This window comes from Bubalus kerabau, chromosome 3, assembly GCF_029407905.1.
Source record: "Bubalus kerabau isolate K-KA32 ecotype Philippines breed swamp buffalo chromosome 3, PCC_UOA_SB_1v2, whole genome shotgun sequence".
NCBI lineage: Eukaryota > Metazoa > Chordata > Mammalia > Artiodactyla > Bovidae > Bubalus > Bubalus kerabau.
The window spans coordinates 89,928,732-89,949,402 of NC_073626.1; the positions used below are offsets into that span (position 1 = coordinate 89,928,732).

General features: G+C 40.0%; 1 protein-coding gene across 2 annotated transcripts in view; it reads left to right on the forward strand.

The window, feature by feature from the left end:
• PLA2R1 (phospholipase A2 receptor 1) overlaps window positions 1-20,671 on the forward strand; it is a 139,096-nt gene that overhangs the window by 18,667 nt on the left and 99,758 nt on the right. For both annotated transcript variants that reach the window (XM_055572447.1, XM_055572446.1), the window contains exons 2-4: window positions 789-1,172; window positions 5,103-5,276; window positions 18,264-18,437. In XM_055572447.1, coding sequence (XP_055428422.1) covers window positions 789-1,172; window positions 5,103-5,276; window positions 18,264-18,437 — 732 coding nt within the window. The remainder of the gene's footprint in view (window positions 1-788; window positions 1,173-5,102; window positions 5,277-18,263; window positions 18,438-20,671) is intronic.

Below are 20,671 nucleotides of genomic sequence, written 5' to 3' on the forward strand. Positions count from 1 at the left end.
ACACCCCAGGTGGGCCTGTGTGGTCTGAGTCCTGTCGTGGTGCTCTTGTATCTTCTCATGCAGCTAGGTGAAGGACCTCAGCTAGTGTCCTGGGCATCTGTGTGCTGCTGCCAGCCCCACCCAACAAGGACTCTCTCAGGAGGAGGCTGACCCCAGAGCAAATGTCCCTGTCTTTCTACTTCTGATGGGCCCAGCACAGAAAACAAATGTGGGGAAGTATTTTTGCTCACAAGCACTGGGTCTCCTACCAAAACACAAAGAAACCCTTGAATTCTATCCTTTAGGCATCCTGCAGATATTTGATGGGGAAAATGTTCATTTCAGTGGCTCTTGATTGAGCTGCCATATTCCTAACATTCAGGCACTTGTCTGAAAAAAAAAAATGTCACCATACCCCTGGGTACCCAGTATGTCTCTGCTGTAGCCCTGAGTATTGTTAGCAGGCCTCTGTCTCCAGTTGTGGCGAGCTCCTTTTCTATCAGTGCTGTTCCCGAGTGGATCCACAAGCAGCCCTTGTTACTTGTGGGGGAGGGAGCAGCCAATCCAGTCTTAGAGCAGAGGTTTGCCATTAGCTCCAGCAAGTCCATGTATGCCTCCCAAGAAACTCCTTTGATTTGTACAAATCAAGCCCTTGTTGTGGACCCTGCCCATTCAACTCCAGACCTGTTTGAGATGCAATAGCTATTGGTGTGACATGTCACAGCTCAGACATGCACATTGGGATCCCCCTGACACTAGTTAATTGTATATGAAGATTCTCTACTGTATCTTCTACTTTGCTGTTTCAGATAAAGGAATCTTCATTATCCAAAGTGAGAACCTCGAGAAATGTATTCAAGCCAGCAAATCTACACTGACCCTGGAGAACTGCAAACCACCCAACAAGTACATGCTGTGGAAGTGGGTTTCAAACCACCGCCTATTTAACATCGGAGGCAGTGGCTGCCTGGGCCTGAACGTGTCTAGTCCAGAGCAGCCGCTGAGCATATACGAGTGCGATTCCACCCACGTTTCCTTGAAGTGGCACTGTAACAAGAAGACGATCACAGGCCCACTCCAGTACCTGGTCCAGGTGAAGCAGGACAACACGCTTGTGGCCTCAAGGAAATATCTCCATAAGTGGGTTTCCTATATGTCCGGCGGTGGAGGCATTTGTGACTATCTGCACAAAGGTAAAAAATAATGTCAACCAAAGTACACATGAAATGATATATTTAGAAAGGTTGCACATAAATAAAGATTTGTAAAATATATGAAAGAGGTACACGGCCCCTGGGACCTCAAGGGACTTCTGCTAAATAGGTTTGAGTTGCTTACTTGCTTATTGTAAAAAGATTGCCAGAGTCTGAGAAGAGATTTGCTAGATTCTGCTAAAGAAGCAGGACTTTGAATTTAAAGGTATTAAGGGAGAAAACACTTAAATAACTTTGGGAATCAGTGGAAAGGAGAAAGAACAGAAAGATGAGGGAGAGAGAAAATCAAAGTAGAAGGAAAAGATTTTTGAAGTTAAAAGCCTTGTCAGGATAAATATAATAAGAGCCTCTCAGGCCAACATTCCTTTTATTGTAGAAAGTCAGTTCCATGTATGAAGCATGTGTGCAGGGCACCTCAGTGTCTCCTAAGACCAGGCTGGCATCTGTGTGGTGGGTGTGTTACAAGGCATTAAAGGCAGACTGATGTCAGACGTTATTTGCTGTGTGTCGGGGAGTGGGAGGGGTTTCCTGGGTGTATCAGTGGTAAAGAATCCTCATGTTAACACAGGAGACGCAAGAGACACAGGTTTGATCCCTGGGTTGGGAAGATCCTCTGGAGAAGGAAATGGCAACCCACTCCAGTATTCTTGCCTGGACAGAATCCCATGGACAGAGGAGCCCGGCAGGCTGCGGTCCATGGGGTCGCAAAGAGTCAGACACACTGAATGACTAAACAACATCAGCAACAAACAAGGGAGTAGGAAAGCATGGTTTTGGGGGCAGGTAAGTGGAGGTGTTTTCATTTTGCATAGTTCTGCAATATCTGGGATTTTAAAACAAAGAAAAAGAGACAAAGAAAGCCGCTTACTTCTGAAATTCTGAACCCTCAAACCTGTTTGTCAGGTTTTGTTATGTAGCTCTGTTCAGTCATTCATCCATCCATTCACTGGCCTTCACACAGTCATGGAACACGGACTATTTCTGGGCTGGCATCTGATTTACAAAAGCCAGCGAGACAGGAATGGTCCCTGCCCTTCTGGTACTTTGTAGAATAATGCCTCAATAAGAGCTTCGACTTCTAAAAACTGTAGGAAGCAGAGAAAGGAGCTCCTAAAATCTAAAGCAAGACTTCCTCCTGTACCTACAAGAAATGAGTAAAGAGACACAGAGACAAGAGTAAGCCATTTTTCAGGACTCACTAAAATAAAGCAAGTGTTGCAAACCAGCACTCTGAATAATCTCCAGTTCCAAGGAAGAATTTGGCTTTTTGTTTCATGTGAACATTTCAGCCAAATACCCACACTCACAATGCATGCAGGGGAAGACTAGGTAGAAGGCAGAGGATGAGTCCTGGAATAGCAGCAGTTTCCACACAGTTCAAACCTCTAGGGCTGGCGATATGGGGAGAGCTCAGGCTAGTGCCACGCCCCAAACTGTATCCCCCACCCCACCCCTCCCAATTGTGAGAGAGGGTGGGAATCTCTACAGTCAGCTGTTTCACTCCAGGACCCGCTGACTTAATTGACGGTGGCCCCAATCCCCTTCTCATGGTAAAGAACCTCCTTTGAATCAGTTCTAATGAGGGGGATGAAACTGGAGCCTATTATACAGAGTGAAGTAAGTCAGAAAGAAAAACACCAATACAGTATATTAACTCATATATATGGAATTTAGAAAGACGGTAACAATGACCCTGTATGTGAGAGAACAAAAGACACACAGATATAAATGAAGAACAGACTTTTGGACTCTGTGGGAGAAGGCAAGGGTGGAATGATTGAAGAGAATAGCATTGAAACATGTGTATTACCATATGTGAAATAGATCACCAGTCCAAGTTCGATGCATAAAATGGCACTCAAAGCCGGTGCTTTGGGAAAACCCTGAGGGATGGGATGGGTTTTGGATGGAGGACACATGTACACCCATGGCTGATTCATGTCAATGTATGGCAGAAAACACCACAATATTGTAAAGTAACTAGCCTTCAATTAAAATAAATAAATTAATTTTTAAGAAAAGAAATATTAAAAAAAAATAAAGGAAAAAGGTCAAATGCCAAAAAAAAAAGAAAGAACCTGCCTGCCAACGCAGGGGACATAAGAGATGTGAGTTGAATCCCTGGATCAGGAAGATCCCCTGGAGGGTGGCATAGCAACCCACTCCAGTTTTCTTGGCTGGAGACTCCCATGGACAGAGGACCCTGGAGGGCTACAATCTATGAGTCGCAAAGAGTTGGACACGACTGAAGCAACTAAGCGCACACACACTGATCCCCTTCACTACAGAAAGTCCCAGTTGATTCATGAAAAGTTGTTGCCTCCTGCTTAGGGCCAGGGATGACCAATGATTGGAATACTCTGAGAACGCAGCCAGCAGGCCGCTCAGCGTGGCCATCTCTTTCCCAGACCCCTCTCTGGGGCCAATAGCCGGGCATCCACTCTGCCTTCTCTCTGTGTACAATCTGCTTGCCACACTGCACCCTGTGTGTCTTTAAAAATGGAAATCTGATCATGTGCTTTCCCATTCAGTACCCTCTGATGACTGCCTATTGCCTTCAGAGTAAAAGCCGAAGTCCACGTCGTGGCAGAGCTGGCCCTCTGTGAGCCAACACCCCAGTGCCTCCCTGGTCCTCTGCCCACTGGGCTTCCCTGCTTTCCCCTGTTGACCACACGTGGGTCTTGATGCAGGTCCCACATTCCTGCTCTTCCTTCTGCCAAAGCAACTCTTGTCCAGAGGCCTGAACCTCACTTTCCCAAATTCTTATTCAGAGAGGCCTTCACTGACCATTTTATCAAAAATAGTGCCCCTTCAACCCCCACTTGGAGAAGGGAATGGCAACCCACTCCTGTATTCTTGCCTGGAGAATTCCATGGACAGAGGAGCCTGGCAGGCTACAGTCCATGGGGTTGCAAAGAGTCGGACACGACTTAGTGACTAAACCACACCCCCACCACATACACCCAGTCATTCTGTTCTTATCCTATTTTATTTTTCTTCATGGTTACTTATCACTACTTGAAATTACAAGTTTATCTATATATTTTCTTTCTCTTTTTTTTCTCCCCACTCAAACAGATGCTCCATATGAAAGGGAAATTTACTCATTTGGTCACTATTACATATAATACCCAGTGCTGAACACATTAAATGCTCAACAGATATCTGTTGAGTGAATAAATTATAAATACTTATGAAACTCGAGATTCAGATGCTGCTGACTGATATACTTGGGGACTGGAAGATATTTTAAAGTGAAATCTTCAACTATATTCAGTATCTTGTAATAGCCTATACTGGAAAAAGATCTGAAGCTATATACCTAAAACTAACACAATACTAAAAAGCAATTATACTTAAATACAAGTAATACGTAATTTTTTTCTTCTTATCCATTCACAAATATGTGTGCTACTGAAGTAGTGTTGATCAATAAGTCATGTCTGACTCTTTGCAACCCCATGGACTGTAGCCCGCCAGGCTCCTCTGTCCATGGGATTCTCCAGGCAAAGATACTGGAGTGGGTTGCCATTCCCTTCTTCAGAAGGGATCTTCCTGACCCACAGATCAAACTTGGGTCTCCTGCATTACAGAAGTTTACTGACTGAGCCACCACGGAAACACTGAAACAGTGCATCATAGTAAACAAACAAGGAGATAAACATACAAAACAAACCACTTATCAGCATTTCCCTGAACACAGCACTCAGCCTTGTAGTTTTCCACACACTAGACATTGAGGTCTTAAGGGTTAACCACGGTAAGGTGAGGGCCTTGCCCAGTGTAGATTTTCGGTCAATAAAAAATGCATTTGCACTATGACATCTTATCTTTATCTTATCTTATCTTTATCTCCAAAGATAAAGTTGCCATACTACTTATTTGACTTTGTCCTCCTTTTTCTGTTAGATTTGTACACAATCAAAGGGAATGCCCACGGGACTCCGTGCATGTTCCCCTTCCAGTACAATCAGCAGTGGCGTCACGAATGTACCCGGGAAGGACGGGAAGACAACTTACTGTGGTGTGCCACCACCAGCCGATACGAAAGAGACGAGAAGTGGGGATTTTGCCCAGATCCTAGTAAGAATAAAATCTAGTCTTCCCTATATGTCACGAATGAATCAAGGATGATTAGAAAGTTATTATATCCAAAGAAAAGCACTGAGATCGAGCTACTGAAGTCTGAATAAGCTTGCTGAATCCATTTAACCAGATTTTGATTTTGTTTGTTTTTGCCTTGAAAAGACAATTCTGATGTATATTGCTTTTTCCCCCCTAAGTTCAAAGATATTAATTAGTCATTCCTCACTAAGTTCAGTGCATAAATATGCTTTAACTGGAATCAAATTTTAATACTCTGTGATTTCATGAATTCCAGCTTCCAGGCAGGATACTTCAAAACAAAACTGAATGTATATGAAGTTTTGCTATCCTTCCAGTCCACTCCTTCTTATGAGCTCCTTCACCTATCCAAGTCCTGATTGCTTGTCCTGCTCATTGTCAAGTCCAAACATCAGCTGGCCCTTGATGATCTTTTTAAAACCACAGTTGCCCTCCCAGTATTTCTCAACAGTGATTCCCTATCCTTATTACTCAGTTTCTAGCTATAACTTTAAACTCTTTTTCTCTACTTAACCTGATTTTAAAGGTCCAGTAATAGCTTCAATGTTCTAAATATTTTGTCAGTAAGTACTTTATTATTTTATTGTATTTTCATTTAGCTTAAAAGTTGCCAATGGTTCTTAAGTACTGGGGAATGTTTATATATATCTTCTATTTTCTTTCTTATTTATTTATTTTTGGCTCTGCTGAGTCTTTGTTGCTGCAAGGACTTTTCTCTTTTTCACTCTCTCTTTCACTTTCATCAAGAAGCTCTTTAGTTCTTTGCTTTCTGCCATAAGGGTTGTGTCATCTGCATATCTGAGGTTATTGATACTTCTCCTGACAATCTTGATTCCAGCTTGTGCTTCATCCAGCCTAGCATTTTGCATGATGTTCTCTGCATATAAATAAGCAGGGTGACAATATACAGCCTTGACATACTCCTTTCCTGATTTAGAACCAGTATGTTGTTCCCTGTCCAGTTCTGTTGCTTCTTGACCTGGATACAGATTTCTCTGGAGGCAGGCAAGGTGGTCTGGTATTCCCATCTCTTTCAGAATTTTCCATAGTTCGTTGTGATCCACACAGTCAAAGGCTTTGATGTAGTTAATAAAGCAGAAGTAGATGTTTTTCTGGAGCTCTCTTGCTTTTAGATGATCCAACGGATGTTGACAGTTTGACCTCTGGTTCCACTGCCTTTCTAAATCCAGCTTGAACATCTAGAATTTTACGGTTCACATACTGTTGAAGCCTGGCTTGGAGAATTTTGAGCATTACTTTGCTAGTGTGTGAGACGAGTGCAATTGAGCGGTATTTTGAACATTCTTTGGCATTGCCTTTCTTTGGGATTGGAATGAAAACTGACCTTTTCCAGTCCTGTGGCCCCTGCTACATTTTCCAAATTTGCTGGCATATTGAGTGCAGTGTTTTCACAGCAACATCTTTTAGGATTTGAAATAGCTCAGCTGGAATTCCATCACCTCCACTAGCTTTATTCGTAGTGATGCTTCCTAAGACCCACTTGACTTCACATTCCAGGATGTCTGGCTCTAGGTGAGTGATCACACCATCATGGTTATCTGGGTCATGAAGGCCTTTTTTGTATAGTTCTTTTGTGTATTCTTGCCACCTCTTCTTAATATCTTCTGCTTCTGTTAGGTCCATACAATTTCTGTCCTTTATTGTGCCCATCTTTGCATGAAATATTCCCTTGGTATCTCTAATTTTCTTGAAGAGATTTCTAGTCTTTCCCATTTTATTGTTTTCCTCTATTTCTTTGCATTGATCACTGAGGAAGTCTTTCTTATCTCTCCTTGCTATTCTTTGGAACTCTGCATTCAAATGGGTATATCTTTCCTTTTCTCCTTTGCCTTTAACTTCTCTTCTTTTCTCAGCTAAATAAGCCCTCCTCAGACAACCATTTTGCCTTTTTGCATTTCTTTTTGTTGGGAATGATCTTGATCACTGTCTCCTTACAATGTCACAAACCTCCGTCCATAGTTCTTCAGGTACTCTGTCTATCAGATCTAATCTCTTGAATATATTTGTCACTTCCCCTGTATAATCATAAGGAATTTTATTTAGGTCATACCTGAATGGTCTAGTGGTTTTCCCTACTTTCTTCAATTTAAGTCTGAATTTTGCAATAAGGAGTTCATGATCTGAGCCACAGACAAGTCAGCTTGTTTTTGCTGACTGTATAGAGCTTCTCCATCTTTGGCTGCGAAGAATATAATCAATCTGATTTTGGTATTGATCATCTGGTGATGTCCATGTACAGAGTCTTCTCTTATGTTGTTGGAAGAGGGTGCTTGCTATGACCAGTGTGTTTTCTTGGCAAAACTCTGTTAGCCTTTGCCCAGCTTCATTTTGTACCCCAAGGCCAAATTTCCCTGTTACTCCAGGTATTTCTTGACTTCGTACTTTTGCATTCCAGTCCCCTCTAATGAAAAGGACATCTTTTTTGGGTGTTAGTTCTAGAAGGTCTTGTAGGTCTTCATAGAACTGTTCAACTTCAGCTTCTTCAGCGTTACTAGTTGGGGCATAGACTTGGATTACTGTGATATTGAATGGTTTGCCTTGGAAATGAAGAGATCATTCATTGTTTTTGAGATTGCATCCAAGTACCGCATTTCGGACTCTTTTGTTGACTATGATGGCTATTCCATTTCTTCTAAGGGATTCTTGCCCACAACAGTAGATATAATGGTCATCTGAGTTAAATTCACCGATTCCAATCCATTTTAGTTCACTGATTCCTAACATGTCGACATTCACTCTTGCCATCTCCTGTTTGACCACTTCCAATTTACCTTGATTCATGGTGTTGGAGAAGACTCTTGACAGTCCCTTGGACTGCAAGGAGATCTAACCAGTCCATCCTAAGGGAGATCAGTCCTGGGTGTTCACTGAAAGAACTGATGTTGAAGCTGAAACTCCAATACTTTTGCCACCTGATGCGAAGACCCTGATTCTGGGAAAGATTGAGGGAAGGAGAAGAAGGTGACAACAGAGAATGAGAAGGTTGGATGGCATCACCGATTACATGAGTTTAGGTAAACCTCAGGAGTTGGTGATGGATAGGGAGGCCTGGTGTGCTGCGGTTCATGGGGTTGCAAAGGATCGGACACAACTGAGCGACTGAACTGAACTGAACTGATGGACCTAACATTCCAGGTTCCTATGCAAAATTGTTCTTTACAGCATCGGACTTTACTTCCATCACCAGTCACATCCACAACTGGGTGTTGTTTTTGCCTTGGCTCCATCTCTTCATTCTTTCTGGAGTTATTTCTCCACTCTTCTCCAGTAGCATATTGGGCACCTACCAACCTGGGGACCTCATCTTTCAGTGTCCTATCTTTTTGCCTTTTTGTAACTGTTCATGGTGTTCTCAAGTCAAGAATACTGAAGTGGTTTGCCATTTCCTTCTCCAGTGGACCACGTTTTGTTAGAACTCTCCACCATGACCTGTCCATTTTGAATGGCCCTACATGGCATGGCTCAGAGTTTCATTGAGTTAGACAAGGCTGTGGCCCATGTGATCAGTTTCATTAGATAAGCATCTAAGCTACTTATCATAGTACCTGCTACTCACCAGGATTACCACCACCATCATCATGTCACCATTAGGTCTAACATCCTTTCAACATGTGCTTCTGAATCAATGATCCTTCCTCTTTATCGTCTTTGTCACCAGCACTAAATTAAGCATAGTGTTAGGACTTAGATCCCTCTCTCCAAAGGACTTGGCCCAGACGGAATACAGGACAGACAGATTTGTTCCATGCCTGGAAATGGAGACTACATTTGATAGGACGCTCTAGAATCATATAGTTTAAAATGTAGATCCTCGTCCAGTCCTGGAGATGCAATGAGCATTTGCATTTTTGACAAATGGCCCGGGTGATCCTGTGGCCAATAATTCTTCATCAGACAATTCACAACATGCAAGTAATTCCACATAACATCTATATACAGAGGTGATATTAAGACATTTAACAACCAGTTTGGTATGGGCTATTGGCCAATTCAAGTGGAGACCTTAATGTGGAGGCTTGGAGTCCTGGACACCCACTACTGGTATTAGCCCCTTATCTGCTGTAATGTGAGGGGATGCTGAGGCAGCAAGAGGCACTTGATGAGCTCAGGAGAGCAGCTCTTCACCAATCAGCATGAAAGTATTTCATTATTTATTAACTGTTAGAACATTAGCCTTCTCTATCTGAATCTGAATGTCTCTGAATGTCTGTGTGGAGGAATATGTGCATGTAATCCCTACACTCCTTAGATCCTTGAGTCTGATGTCACATTTTTTACATCATCTTCTCTTTCCATTTCCATCTCCAATAGATGTCATTATTAAAAGTAAACAAACAGAGCCCTGGTTTGAGTTCCCTGAGTCATACAGCAAATTCCCACTGGCTATCTATTTTAGATACATTAGTGTATCTGTTTCCATTCTACTCTCTCCATTAGTGGGAAAAAGACTCAAGAGGGAGGGGATATATGTATATGTATGACTGATCTATGTTGATATATGGCAGAAACCAGCACAATATTGTAACTCAAACATCTTACAATAAAATTTTTTTAGGAAAGTAAATAAGCAAATATTAATAAAAGTAACATGTATTTCACATAGCCCTAATACTATTTTTTAAACTATACTAGTCTCCTTGATGGAGAAGGAAATGGCACCCCACTCCAGTACTCTTGCCTGGAAAATCCCATGGATGGAGGAGCCTGGTGGGCTGCAGTCCATGGGGTCGCCAAGAGTTGGACACGACTGAGCGACTTCACTTTCACTTTTCACTTTCGTGCATTGGAGAAGGAAATGGCAACCCACTCCAGTGTTCTTGCCTGGAGAATCCCAGGGACGGGAAGCCTGGTGGGCTGCCGTCTCTGGGGTCGCACAGAGTCAGACACGACTGAAGCGACTTGGCGGCAGCAGCAGCAGCAGGTCTCCTTGAGATTCTCCAAAGAGCACTGTCACCATCCTCTGTCACTTTTAGCCAATTATCGCTTCCCAGGTGGAAGCCTGGGTTTAGTGGTGCCCAGGGCTTTTAGATCCCTGGACTATTTGTTCAGCTTCCTACAGTTCAGAAACATCCTCCACTTGACAGCCTGCCACATTCCAACTCTCTTGCCCTTCACAAAACCAGCAGAGAGAATGTTTATTTGTACAGTGCTAAATTACAGTTCCAATTTTCTTCCTTTCTTTTGCTTTTGGTTCCTGGTGGCCAACATAACTCAAAATAATGTGCCAGAGACTGCAATCTGAGCACGCTGATTGCTTTTTCCATGGGGTCAGGAAGTGGACAGGACAGAGAGATTAAATCAAAGATTCATACTCCTGTATCTCATCTTTCTTATTCAGAAATTTTTTAATATCTCAATGTAGAATGATGCCTTTATTTTTAAAAAGTTGATTGTAAGTGAACACAGTGTAAAGTTAGTCCTAATAAACACATACTAAAACACATGAGCAGGGAGGGATGTGATAAAACTTCTGTTGCTATAGATCTTCAGGAACAAGGATGACATAAAGGAATCTCTCTGGTTTTATTTAGAGGTGATTCTGAGTCATACTATGTCTGTCCTGATTGTATGTCTTACACAGCTGGAGAGTCAGGCTTAGTTAGTTTGAGATATTTTTAGGATACCAGCCTTTGGGTGAAGGCTTCCCCAGTGGCTCAGCATTAAAGAATCTGCCTGCAGTGCAGGAGACACAGGAGACGCGAGTTTGATCCCTGGGTCAGGAAGATCCCCTAGAGGAGGAAATGCCAACCCACTCCAGTATTCTTGCCTGGAAAATCCCATGGATGGATTTTCATGGGATCCATGAAAAGCCTGGCATGCTCATTGCTCTGGAACCTCATTCACCTGATTCAGTTTTTATCAGTAATTTGAATGATAGAGCAGATTGGTACCAATTTAGATGCATGACTGCCAACCTCTGCTTTGTCAGCAGTATTATTATATCTCTCTTCTCAAGCTTCTATCTCACTCCCCAAAGGGCCATATAAACCTTTCTTCTCCCCTGACTTTCTAACCTTGCCCTATATTCTCCTTCCAAACTCTTAAGAGCCGACTTCAAAGAAAATAGGATCCCTCAGAGGGGAAGTTTTGACAACTTCCTGCTCACAGGCCTGCTCTTTAAGCCTACCATGGTTTGGATCCATCTCTATTTTCTCCCTCCCAAGCAATAGTGGTCCTCTTCCTACCGAGGGCCAATCTCCCCACCTGGACTCTGGAGCCTCCCATCCAATCTTCTCCAACTTTATCTCAGTGTTTCTCAAAGCATGGTCCCTGTTCCAGATTGGAAAGGGAGATGTAACACTATCTCTCTTTGCAGATGTCATGGTCTTGGATATATAAAATTCCAAAGAATCTACTAAAAAACTACTATAACTAATAAACTCATTCACAGGACTCAAGAGCCATATACAAAAGTCAGTTGTACTTTAATACAGTAGTAATGAACAATCCATAAATTAGATTAAGAAAACAAATCAAACAAAGAGAGAGAAGTCCATTTATCCTAACATCCAAAAGAATAAAATATTTAGGAAAAATTTACATCTAAAAACTACAAAACAGTGAAAGAAATTAAAGAAAATTAAATAAATGGAAAGACATCCCATGTTCATGTGATCAGAAGGCTTTTTATTGGTAAGATGGCACTATTACAGCAATCGCTATTGAATCCTAGCTGACTCCTTTGCAGAAATTGACAGGCTTTTCCCAAAATTCTTATAGAAATTCAAAGGACCCAGAAGAGCCAAAATAATAATGAAAAAGAAGAAAAAAGTTGGAGGACTTAGATTTCTCAATTTCAAAACTTATGGAAAGTTTGAAAATTATCAAAATGGAATAAAACTGAGAGACCCACACTTATGATTACTTGATTTCTGACAAGGATGCCAAGAAAATTCAATGGGGAGAGAATAGTCTTTTCAAAAAGTGGTACAGGGAAACTGGATATTCACATCCAAAAGAATAAAATTGAACTTCTCTCTATCACCATATAAAACACGAACTCAAAATAGATTTTGAAAACTTATATGGAAAAGATAAGACTATAAAACTGTTAGAAGAATTGGTCAGTCAGTTCAGTCATGTCTGACTCCTTGCGACCCCATGGACTGCAGCACGCCAGGCTTCCCTGTCCATCACCAACTCCTGGAGTTTACTCAAATTCATTCTTCTTAGAAGAATACATAGGGGTAAAGTTTCATGAATTCTTAGATATGACATCAAAATGAAAGCAATGAAAGAAAAAAATAGATAAATTGAACTTCATCAAAATTAAAAATTCTGTGTTTCAAAGGACACAATCAAGAATGTGAAAAGACAACGCACAAAATAGGATAAAATATTTGTAAATCAGATATCTAATAAAGGACCTATGTCTAGAATATATAAAGAAAGCTTATAACTCAACAGAAAGACAAAAGTCCCAATTTAAAAATGGGTAAAATGTCTGAATAGACATTTCTCAAAAAAAAAAAAAAGATTGATAAATGGCCAATAACCAATGAAAAGCACTCAGTATCATGGGCCATTAGGGGAATTAAAACAAAAACCACAGTGAGATACCACTTTACATCTCATGGGATGGCTACAATCAAAAAGACAGACTAAAGTAACAAGTGCTGATAAGGATATAGAGAAATTGTAACTCTCATACACTGCTGGAAGGATTGTAAAAGGACACAGCTGCTTTGGAAAACAGCCTGTCATTTCCTTAAAAGGGTAAATATTGGGTTACCATATCACCTGCAATTCTCCTAGCTAATTATCCAGGAGAAATGAAAACACATGCCCACACAAAAGCTTGCACACAAATGCTTATAACAACATTATTTATAATAGCCAAAAAATAGACACAACCCAATGTCTATCTACTGAGGAATACATTAATAACAGGTAGTATCCATACAATGGGATATTATTGGGCTATATGAAAAAATGAAGTATTGGTACATGCTACAACATGGATGGCCCTTGGACACATTATGCTAAGAACCCAGTCACAAAAAGACCACACAGTATAATTCCATTTATGTGAAATTTTTAGAACAAGCCAATCTATAGAGACAGAAACTAGTTTAGTGGTTGTCTCGGCTGGGAGTAGGGGTGAGGACTGAGGGAAAAGTGGGGAGTGATTGCTAACGGATACTGGGTTTCTACAAAAGCGTTCTAAACTTGATTGCGGTGATGGCTGCACAATGCATGGCATGTTACATGGCATGTTAATTGTATCTCGGCAAAACTATTTTTTTTAAGAGTAAATGCGAGATGAGAAATTGGAGACAGCATATGTATGAAACTATGTGATAACAGGGGTAGAGAAAAGGCAGAGACTGGGATGGGGCAGCCAAGGGAAGGAGTGTTTTTGTTTCTTGTTTTTTAAAGGTGAGAGACACTAAGTCATCTTTGAGTGCATCTGGAAATGATCAAAGAGAAAGAGGTTGAAGATGCAGGAAAGTTAAACAATTGGTGAAATAAACATGGTCTCTCAGAAGGCAGAAGGAAGTGGGGTCTAGATCCTAGATGGATGGACTAGCCTTTTATGGATGTAAAAACAGCTTCTCTGTAGGAGAGAAGAAAGAGAGCATAGTACAGGTCCAAGAAGGTTGATGGATTAAGTGATGGGGAATATGAGGAATAACCAGTCCAGAGCTGTGGACTTGGAAGAGGGGAAGAGGGCATGAGAAGTTCAGACAACAGGAAAGGCGTGAAATGAACACGGTGGCTGCTGGGAGAGCAAGCTTACTGGATAAAACTGGTCACCTTTCCAGGACCTATCGGGTGGTTGATAATGAATCAGTCAGATGACTTTTCTTGGCAGTGCTCATCAGTTGGATGCAGGCACAGAGCAGGCAAATGATTGGGTTAATCTGCTGAAACAGGCTCCAGAAAGTTACTAATGACTTAGGCCTCCAAGATTCGACAATAAGTAACAAAACTGACATTATCTCTTTCCTTGGGTTTCTGGAGCCCATGCCTACTAGTTTTCTTCCTTCTTTTGTGGTCACTGCTTCTCATCTTCCTTTGATATCATAGTCTGTTTACCCAACTACCTTTAGGCACTGATGGGGAATAACATGAAAAAGATGGAACATGGTACTGCTTTCCTGATACTTAATTTTATGAGGAAAAACAGACAATCAATAAGCAATCACATAATGCATCATTTAATTTCAACTGTGATCAGGGCTACCAAGGAGCATGTACGGCACTGGGAGCAGGAAGTCCTGACTTGGTTTGGTATCCCTTTTACAGGAGATTTACTACCAACACACTTTGCAGGGAACAGATATTCAGTAACTATGTGCTGAGTATATGAAAGACCAAAGAGAGAGAAAATAGTAACTTTGTAGCTTGGAGTTGCTCTAATAGTATGTGTATTTTTTGTTTGTTTGCTTTGTAAGAATTCAACCATTTTTCTAAGTGGCAAGAAAGAGTACATGTGAGACAATGACAAAGCTGTATCCTTAGGGAAGACCAAAAAAGCCATACTAATAGAGAAGGAGAAATGGCTGCATCTCAGTCATAATCTATAATAAAATCAGTATTGACTTGAATACACTTCAGTTCATTAGAAAAGAAGTGTGTTTTGAAAGGGGAAAAAATCACCTATTTATAGCATCTTGCATAAAAGACTTTTGTCAATCTTTCTTCAAATAATAGGAGATACAAAGATATATATGACATAGTTGTTTCTTTCAAGGAGCTCATAATTTAGTGACAGAAGAGATGATATAAAAACAACCAAAGTTGCAAAGAAATATGATGGTTTACATGAGAATTTTTGGAGAAAAATAAGAGTACCAGCCTTCAATCTTGTTTTCTCAGTGGCTTGAAAATAAAAATTAGTTATGAAGAAAGCAAGAGGATTAAGAGTAAACACATGCAGATGTCTCATGCCAAGATGGGAACCTCTGGCAAGAGGGGTTCCGGGAAGTAGCCTTAGAGGCCAAGATGAACCTGCAGGAGGTCTCTTGGGGAGTAGTCTCAGGCTCGATACATATGGAAAGGAAAGGAGGAAAGCAGGATTGCTCAGGACTGTGATGCAGGACTGGCAACTCCCAGATTGACCCACAAGGAGTTCTCAAGCTGTATTTGGCCCTGGTTGGGGTGAGAGGAGGGGTCTTATAGCTCTGTGGTAACCATCATGGTTTGCAAGCTGCTCTTGAGAAGGGAGGGTGACATTGGGCAATGAGCCTTGTCAGCCAAGGCAATCGTTGAAGGAGAGGTGTCTGCTGGCAGGTGGGGAAATACAGCTTGGTCCTGAAGGGAGATCAGAAGAGCACATCACAGTGCCCAGGCCCAGGGTGGCACTTTCATTCCATTTGTTGCCATAAGATCCTCAAATAAGATCCGTGGAGTGATACGCAAGCCATCCAGAGGAGCAAAGAGAGGACTGACTGCATAGAAGTGTACATTCTTATATTTAGTTCAAATTTCAATGACAAATGGACTGACTTGTTAGAAGATTAGGGGCATCTGTTGCAAACATTTGAGACATTTCTTTTGATTAACCTTAAGAATTAGCACAGATAACACCAAGCCAAGGAAAAACTAACAAAACTGAGCTTTGCAATTTGTAGCACAGATAGGATCACCTGCAAGCCTTCTATCTTAACTGTTTAAGGTATCGAATTCAGGCTTTGCTGTACAGAATTCAGGTTTCTGCTAAAGGCTGTGTTTACGTAGCTCAATCCATGTGCTGTTGAAAGGGTAGGACCTTTCCTTGCCAATTTTTGGCAAAAATGGGAACAAGATCGACTGAAGTGTCATCAGGCCTTTTCTTATCCTGACATGGCTTATCCTGGAGGCTTATAGTTAGGACTCATTATCGAAACTTTCCCCAAGGCCGGAGACAAGAGGCAGGTTCCGTGTACCCAGATCTCTCCTTTGACATTCTCTCCAGTCTCCTCCTCTGACCCCTTCTCATCTTCTAGTAGCCAGGGGCTATTTGTACCTGCTCTTCTTAGGAAGTGCTTCAGATGTTTTCTTTCAAGCCTGTGTTTCCCAGTATTTGCATTGTGGACCATCTGCATTAGAATGTGGACCAGCGGCATCAGGAATATGTTTGAAAGTCAGTTTTCTGAATCCCACCCCAGACCTACCAATTCAGAATCTCTGAGAATGAGAACCAGGAATCTGTGGTTTTTTTCAGAAGTCTGCTAAATGATTTTCATGCACGATGAAGCACCACCCTTCTCCTCTCTCATGGACTCAGTTCTCACACAGGATGAATAGGGCTAAAATGAAGTCTGACAATGCTTAGCATGTTGTCCCATCTCACAGATGGCGTAGCTTTTTAACTGGAAATGGTCTCTAAGGACTCAGACTCAATGTGGAAATTTCAAACATCAGAGCAAGATGATTACTAGAAGCATCCTCCTTCCCTTCTCCTTTCCTACACATTTTCTTTGGTGATGTAGACTTGTCTTCTGCCCTCCTTCAATCTTGGATCCTTCTATAAATACATGTGTAGGTCAGGGAACTCGGTAGACAATCTCAGATTTAATATATTTATGTTTAATAACTTCTCATTCACTAACTCAGTACTGGGGAAGGCACGTTGCAACCAGACATGAAAACAAACTTCTGCATTCCCAAGGGAGCCATCTAACTAAGCATTGTGTCAAAAAGAAAGCAAACAAAAAAGATTTCATTTTGCCAAATAAGTTTGAAGTATAGTGAATTAAAAGCAAGCCTTTTCTTTACTAGAGAACTTCTCAGAGCCTTTAATATGCTAGTGTATATTATGAATTCCCCAGAGGAGGTTACATATGTACTACATTCCAGCTTCTCTTGGGGAGCTCTTGAAATTGTAATACTCTGTGGATTGCACTTTGGGAAAGATTGTTCTAGATTTAAGCAGATTGCCTGACCATAAGTTACACTCTTGCTGTTGCACGGTTCACACTGTCTACATTCTGAAAATTTTTGGGTGAGTTTGATTTCAGGTAATTACTATGACTGCTTAGGTTCACCTTGGGGTTTGATTTAAAATTTCATCAAACGTACTTTTGCTTTCATTTTCTGTCATTTTAAGAAACTTCAGAGTTCAGATCCATGTTTCATACTTTATTAAATTTACCTGTGGCGGATTCGTTTTGATGTTTGGCAAAACTAATACAGTGTTTCAGGTTTAAAAATAAAATTAAATTAAAAAATAAATAAATAAACCCCCCCCCCCTAAAAAATTTACTTTTAAGCAAACTACTCAACACTTGGCCAATGTTTTGCAAGTGGATTTTGTTTCTCCTCCTTTTGATTGAAAGAATTTTAAAACATTTTTAAAAATTGAATTATTAGTGGAGAACAGAGGAACCTGGCAGTCCATGGTGTCGCAAGGATTCGGACACCACTTGGCAACTGAACAACAGCAGAAGTTGATTTACAGTGAAAGAACTTCCTAAAACTAAATATCAATGTTCCTGTTCTCAGTGTTTATTTGAAAACGTCTGTTCATTAGAGATTCCTATTTCTACTTTATCCCTTTTAGTCTGTCTAGTGTTTTGGTATTTGCAGGGAAAAGCCTCCTGAAAGAGTATTTGCATCTATCTTAAATAAATATTTCAATTCATACAGTTTTCAGTATAAAGTTCTGTCTGCTTTTTAAAGAATTCGGATGTTATTTTCACAAATAATTCACTTAGATTTACTTCTCTTAAAAATGGCTACTATCATTTTCCCAGAAAGGGTCAGAGCTTCTTTATTGATAATTTATTGAATTTCCTTTAAATCTTGAACAAGTTTTACCATAAAGTGCCAGTGGGAAAACAATACAGATTTTTGTCATAAAGACCTAATCAAGAATAGATAAGCGCACTGAAGTTTTAGGAATTACAAGTTGGAATCATGCCATTCAAATTAATCTCAGAAGTATATCACTGTATAGATAAAATAAGGGTATAAAGTTCTAATGGATTTTGTTTTCAGCATCCACAGAGGTGGGCTGCGATGCTGTCTGGGAGAAGGATCTCCATTCACGCATTTGCTACCAATTCAATCTGCTTTCCTCCCTGTCCTGGAGCGAGGCTCATTCTTCATGCCAGATGCAAGGAGGTGCTTTATTAAGTATCGCAGATGAGACTGAAGAAAATTTCGTAAGGAGTAAGTAGGTGTATAATGCACATTGATGTTGGTATAATTAAAATGATGTTTACAGTTATGTCCATGTATGCCAAGATGTCTTCTGGGAAAAAAAAAGTCCCTTGGAAAATATTCTTTTATTAACATGGTCCAAAGTCATACCCAGAATTTTAACCTGAACCCTGGGCCATTACATTTGACATCTGGCTATGTCTCTCTTGTTTTCTCCACCTCGGAAAAGACAAGTTGAAGTCACAGCAAAGGACCTAGGAGAATCTGCAGCTCTAACAAGTGACTATGGGAGACTTCTGAAGTTAAGTCCGAATTCCTCCTTTGGTAGAGATCTTAGCCATTCTGTTTCCATTAATAAAGATAAGCTGTTTACTAATTAAACAAAATCTTACCTGTCTGTCACTATGTGCAGTATGTAGTAGGCTTTGCGGTGGATGACAAAGAACTTAAAATTTGATTGGAAAAGCAAAAGTTACACACATGTTAACTAACACTATAAAATAATAACATAAACTGTCAAAAGAGTGCTAATGAGTTGAGTCTTGTTTTTTTTACCTCTCACCTAAACTCTCTTCTTACTTCTCTTTTATAGATTAAATGTTTGTAGATATTTACATAGAGCAATTTCAATTTTTTTGGAAACATTTAAAAGTGTCACAAAATTAGCCACTTTCATTAAAGGTTTCTGACTTTTTTTCAAATTATATTGCAATATTTATTCTAGAATAACAATAAAATTATTCAAAGGATAATTTTAAAAGTTCAAGTATACCGAAAGAAAAACAAAAGAAAAATCTCTCATAGTTCCACAATCCAAAGATAGTCATTTTTTTTCCTGCAAAAAACTCACATAAATGCATGTATACATACATCCACCATATATGGAAAACGATATTGAATAAAAACATGAGGCGGTTGTGCAGAGGTTAGGAGATGGGACCAAAAAGCCACCTGTGTGGGTTTGAATCCCACCTCCATCACTTACTAGCAGGGCTAAAGAGATAACTTAACCTCTCTGTGCCTCAACTTCTCCCCTCTATCAAATGAAAATAATAACAATGCCTACTTTTTGGCAGTGTGGAGTACATGTTATGATGCAGGTGAAATTTTAGGAAAGTGTCTGGCACAAATAACAAACACTCAGTGTGTATTGACCACTTAACAGCAACCATGGGTACAAATGCTTATGTAATTTACGTGTATAATGAATATCTGTCCATGTCTAGAAATAAAGATCTACGTTATAACTTTCAGTGGCTACATAGTGATTCAGGTTAGTGATAATATATTTAGTTAATCTCCAGTATTAGATAGGGATAGGTGGATAAAATTCTTTGTTTTTATTTCTTTATTACTATTGAAAACCATCCCTGCACATACCTTTGTGCATAGATCCCCAATTATTTCTCTGTAAGTTTGTAGTAGTGGCTTCACTGGGTAGAAGGAGAAGCACATTTTAAGGCTTTTTAAAGTCATTAATACCTTCCAGAAGAATTGTAACAGATATTTGAACAGTATATATCGGCCGCTTTCCCCACAGACATGCAAAATTGTGGGAAATTATCATTGAAACTCAACTTGAGTGAGTCATATTGCAGGAAAACACCCATTTCCAATATCAATATTAGCCTTTAATGGTATTCATAGAAAACTTTTTGCACTATTTATGAATTATAATTGTTATCTATTTTAATTGCTGGAATATCTAATAAGAGGGTTTGGACTTATTCATCAAACTTGAATAAAGATGAAATAAATAAGATATGTCAGAGACTTTGATTTAAATACCACAATTTTATGATTAGATTTTGGAGATTGGGAAAACAGAAGTCTTTTCATAAAGATGGAAGCTTGTTTTGACTAAGATATTTTTTAATGATGAGAATAGTCTACTGTTTCTTGTTAATTGCTAATGAACATTAGCCATGTTACAAGGAATTATCCAAGCTGCCACAAATGCCAAGAAATAGCCAAAGAAATTTAAATTTGAATTTATTATTATAGAATTGTGAGCCCATTTACTTGTGAAGCTAAATAGACTATTTTTGTACTTTTAAACACAGCTTATAAATTACACAATGATTTTCTATGTATTGTTAAAACAGAGAAGTTATTCTAAATAACTCTAAGATAAGAGTAATTAATACTTCAATGTTTTAAGTAGGTTACTTGAAAGCATCACTTGGCACTTGCCCCAATATGAAATGTGGAAAATTTTCCATCTTATCAATCCATCTTCCCTT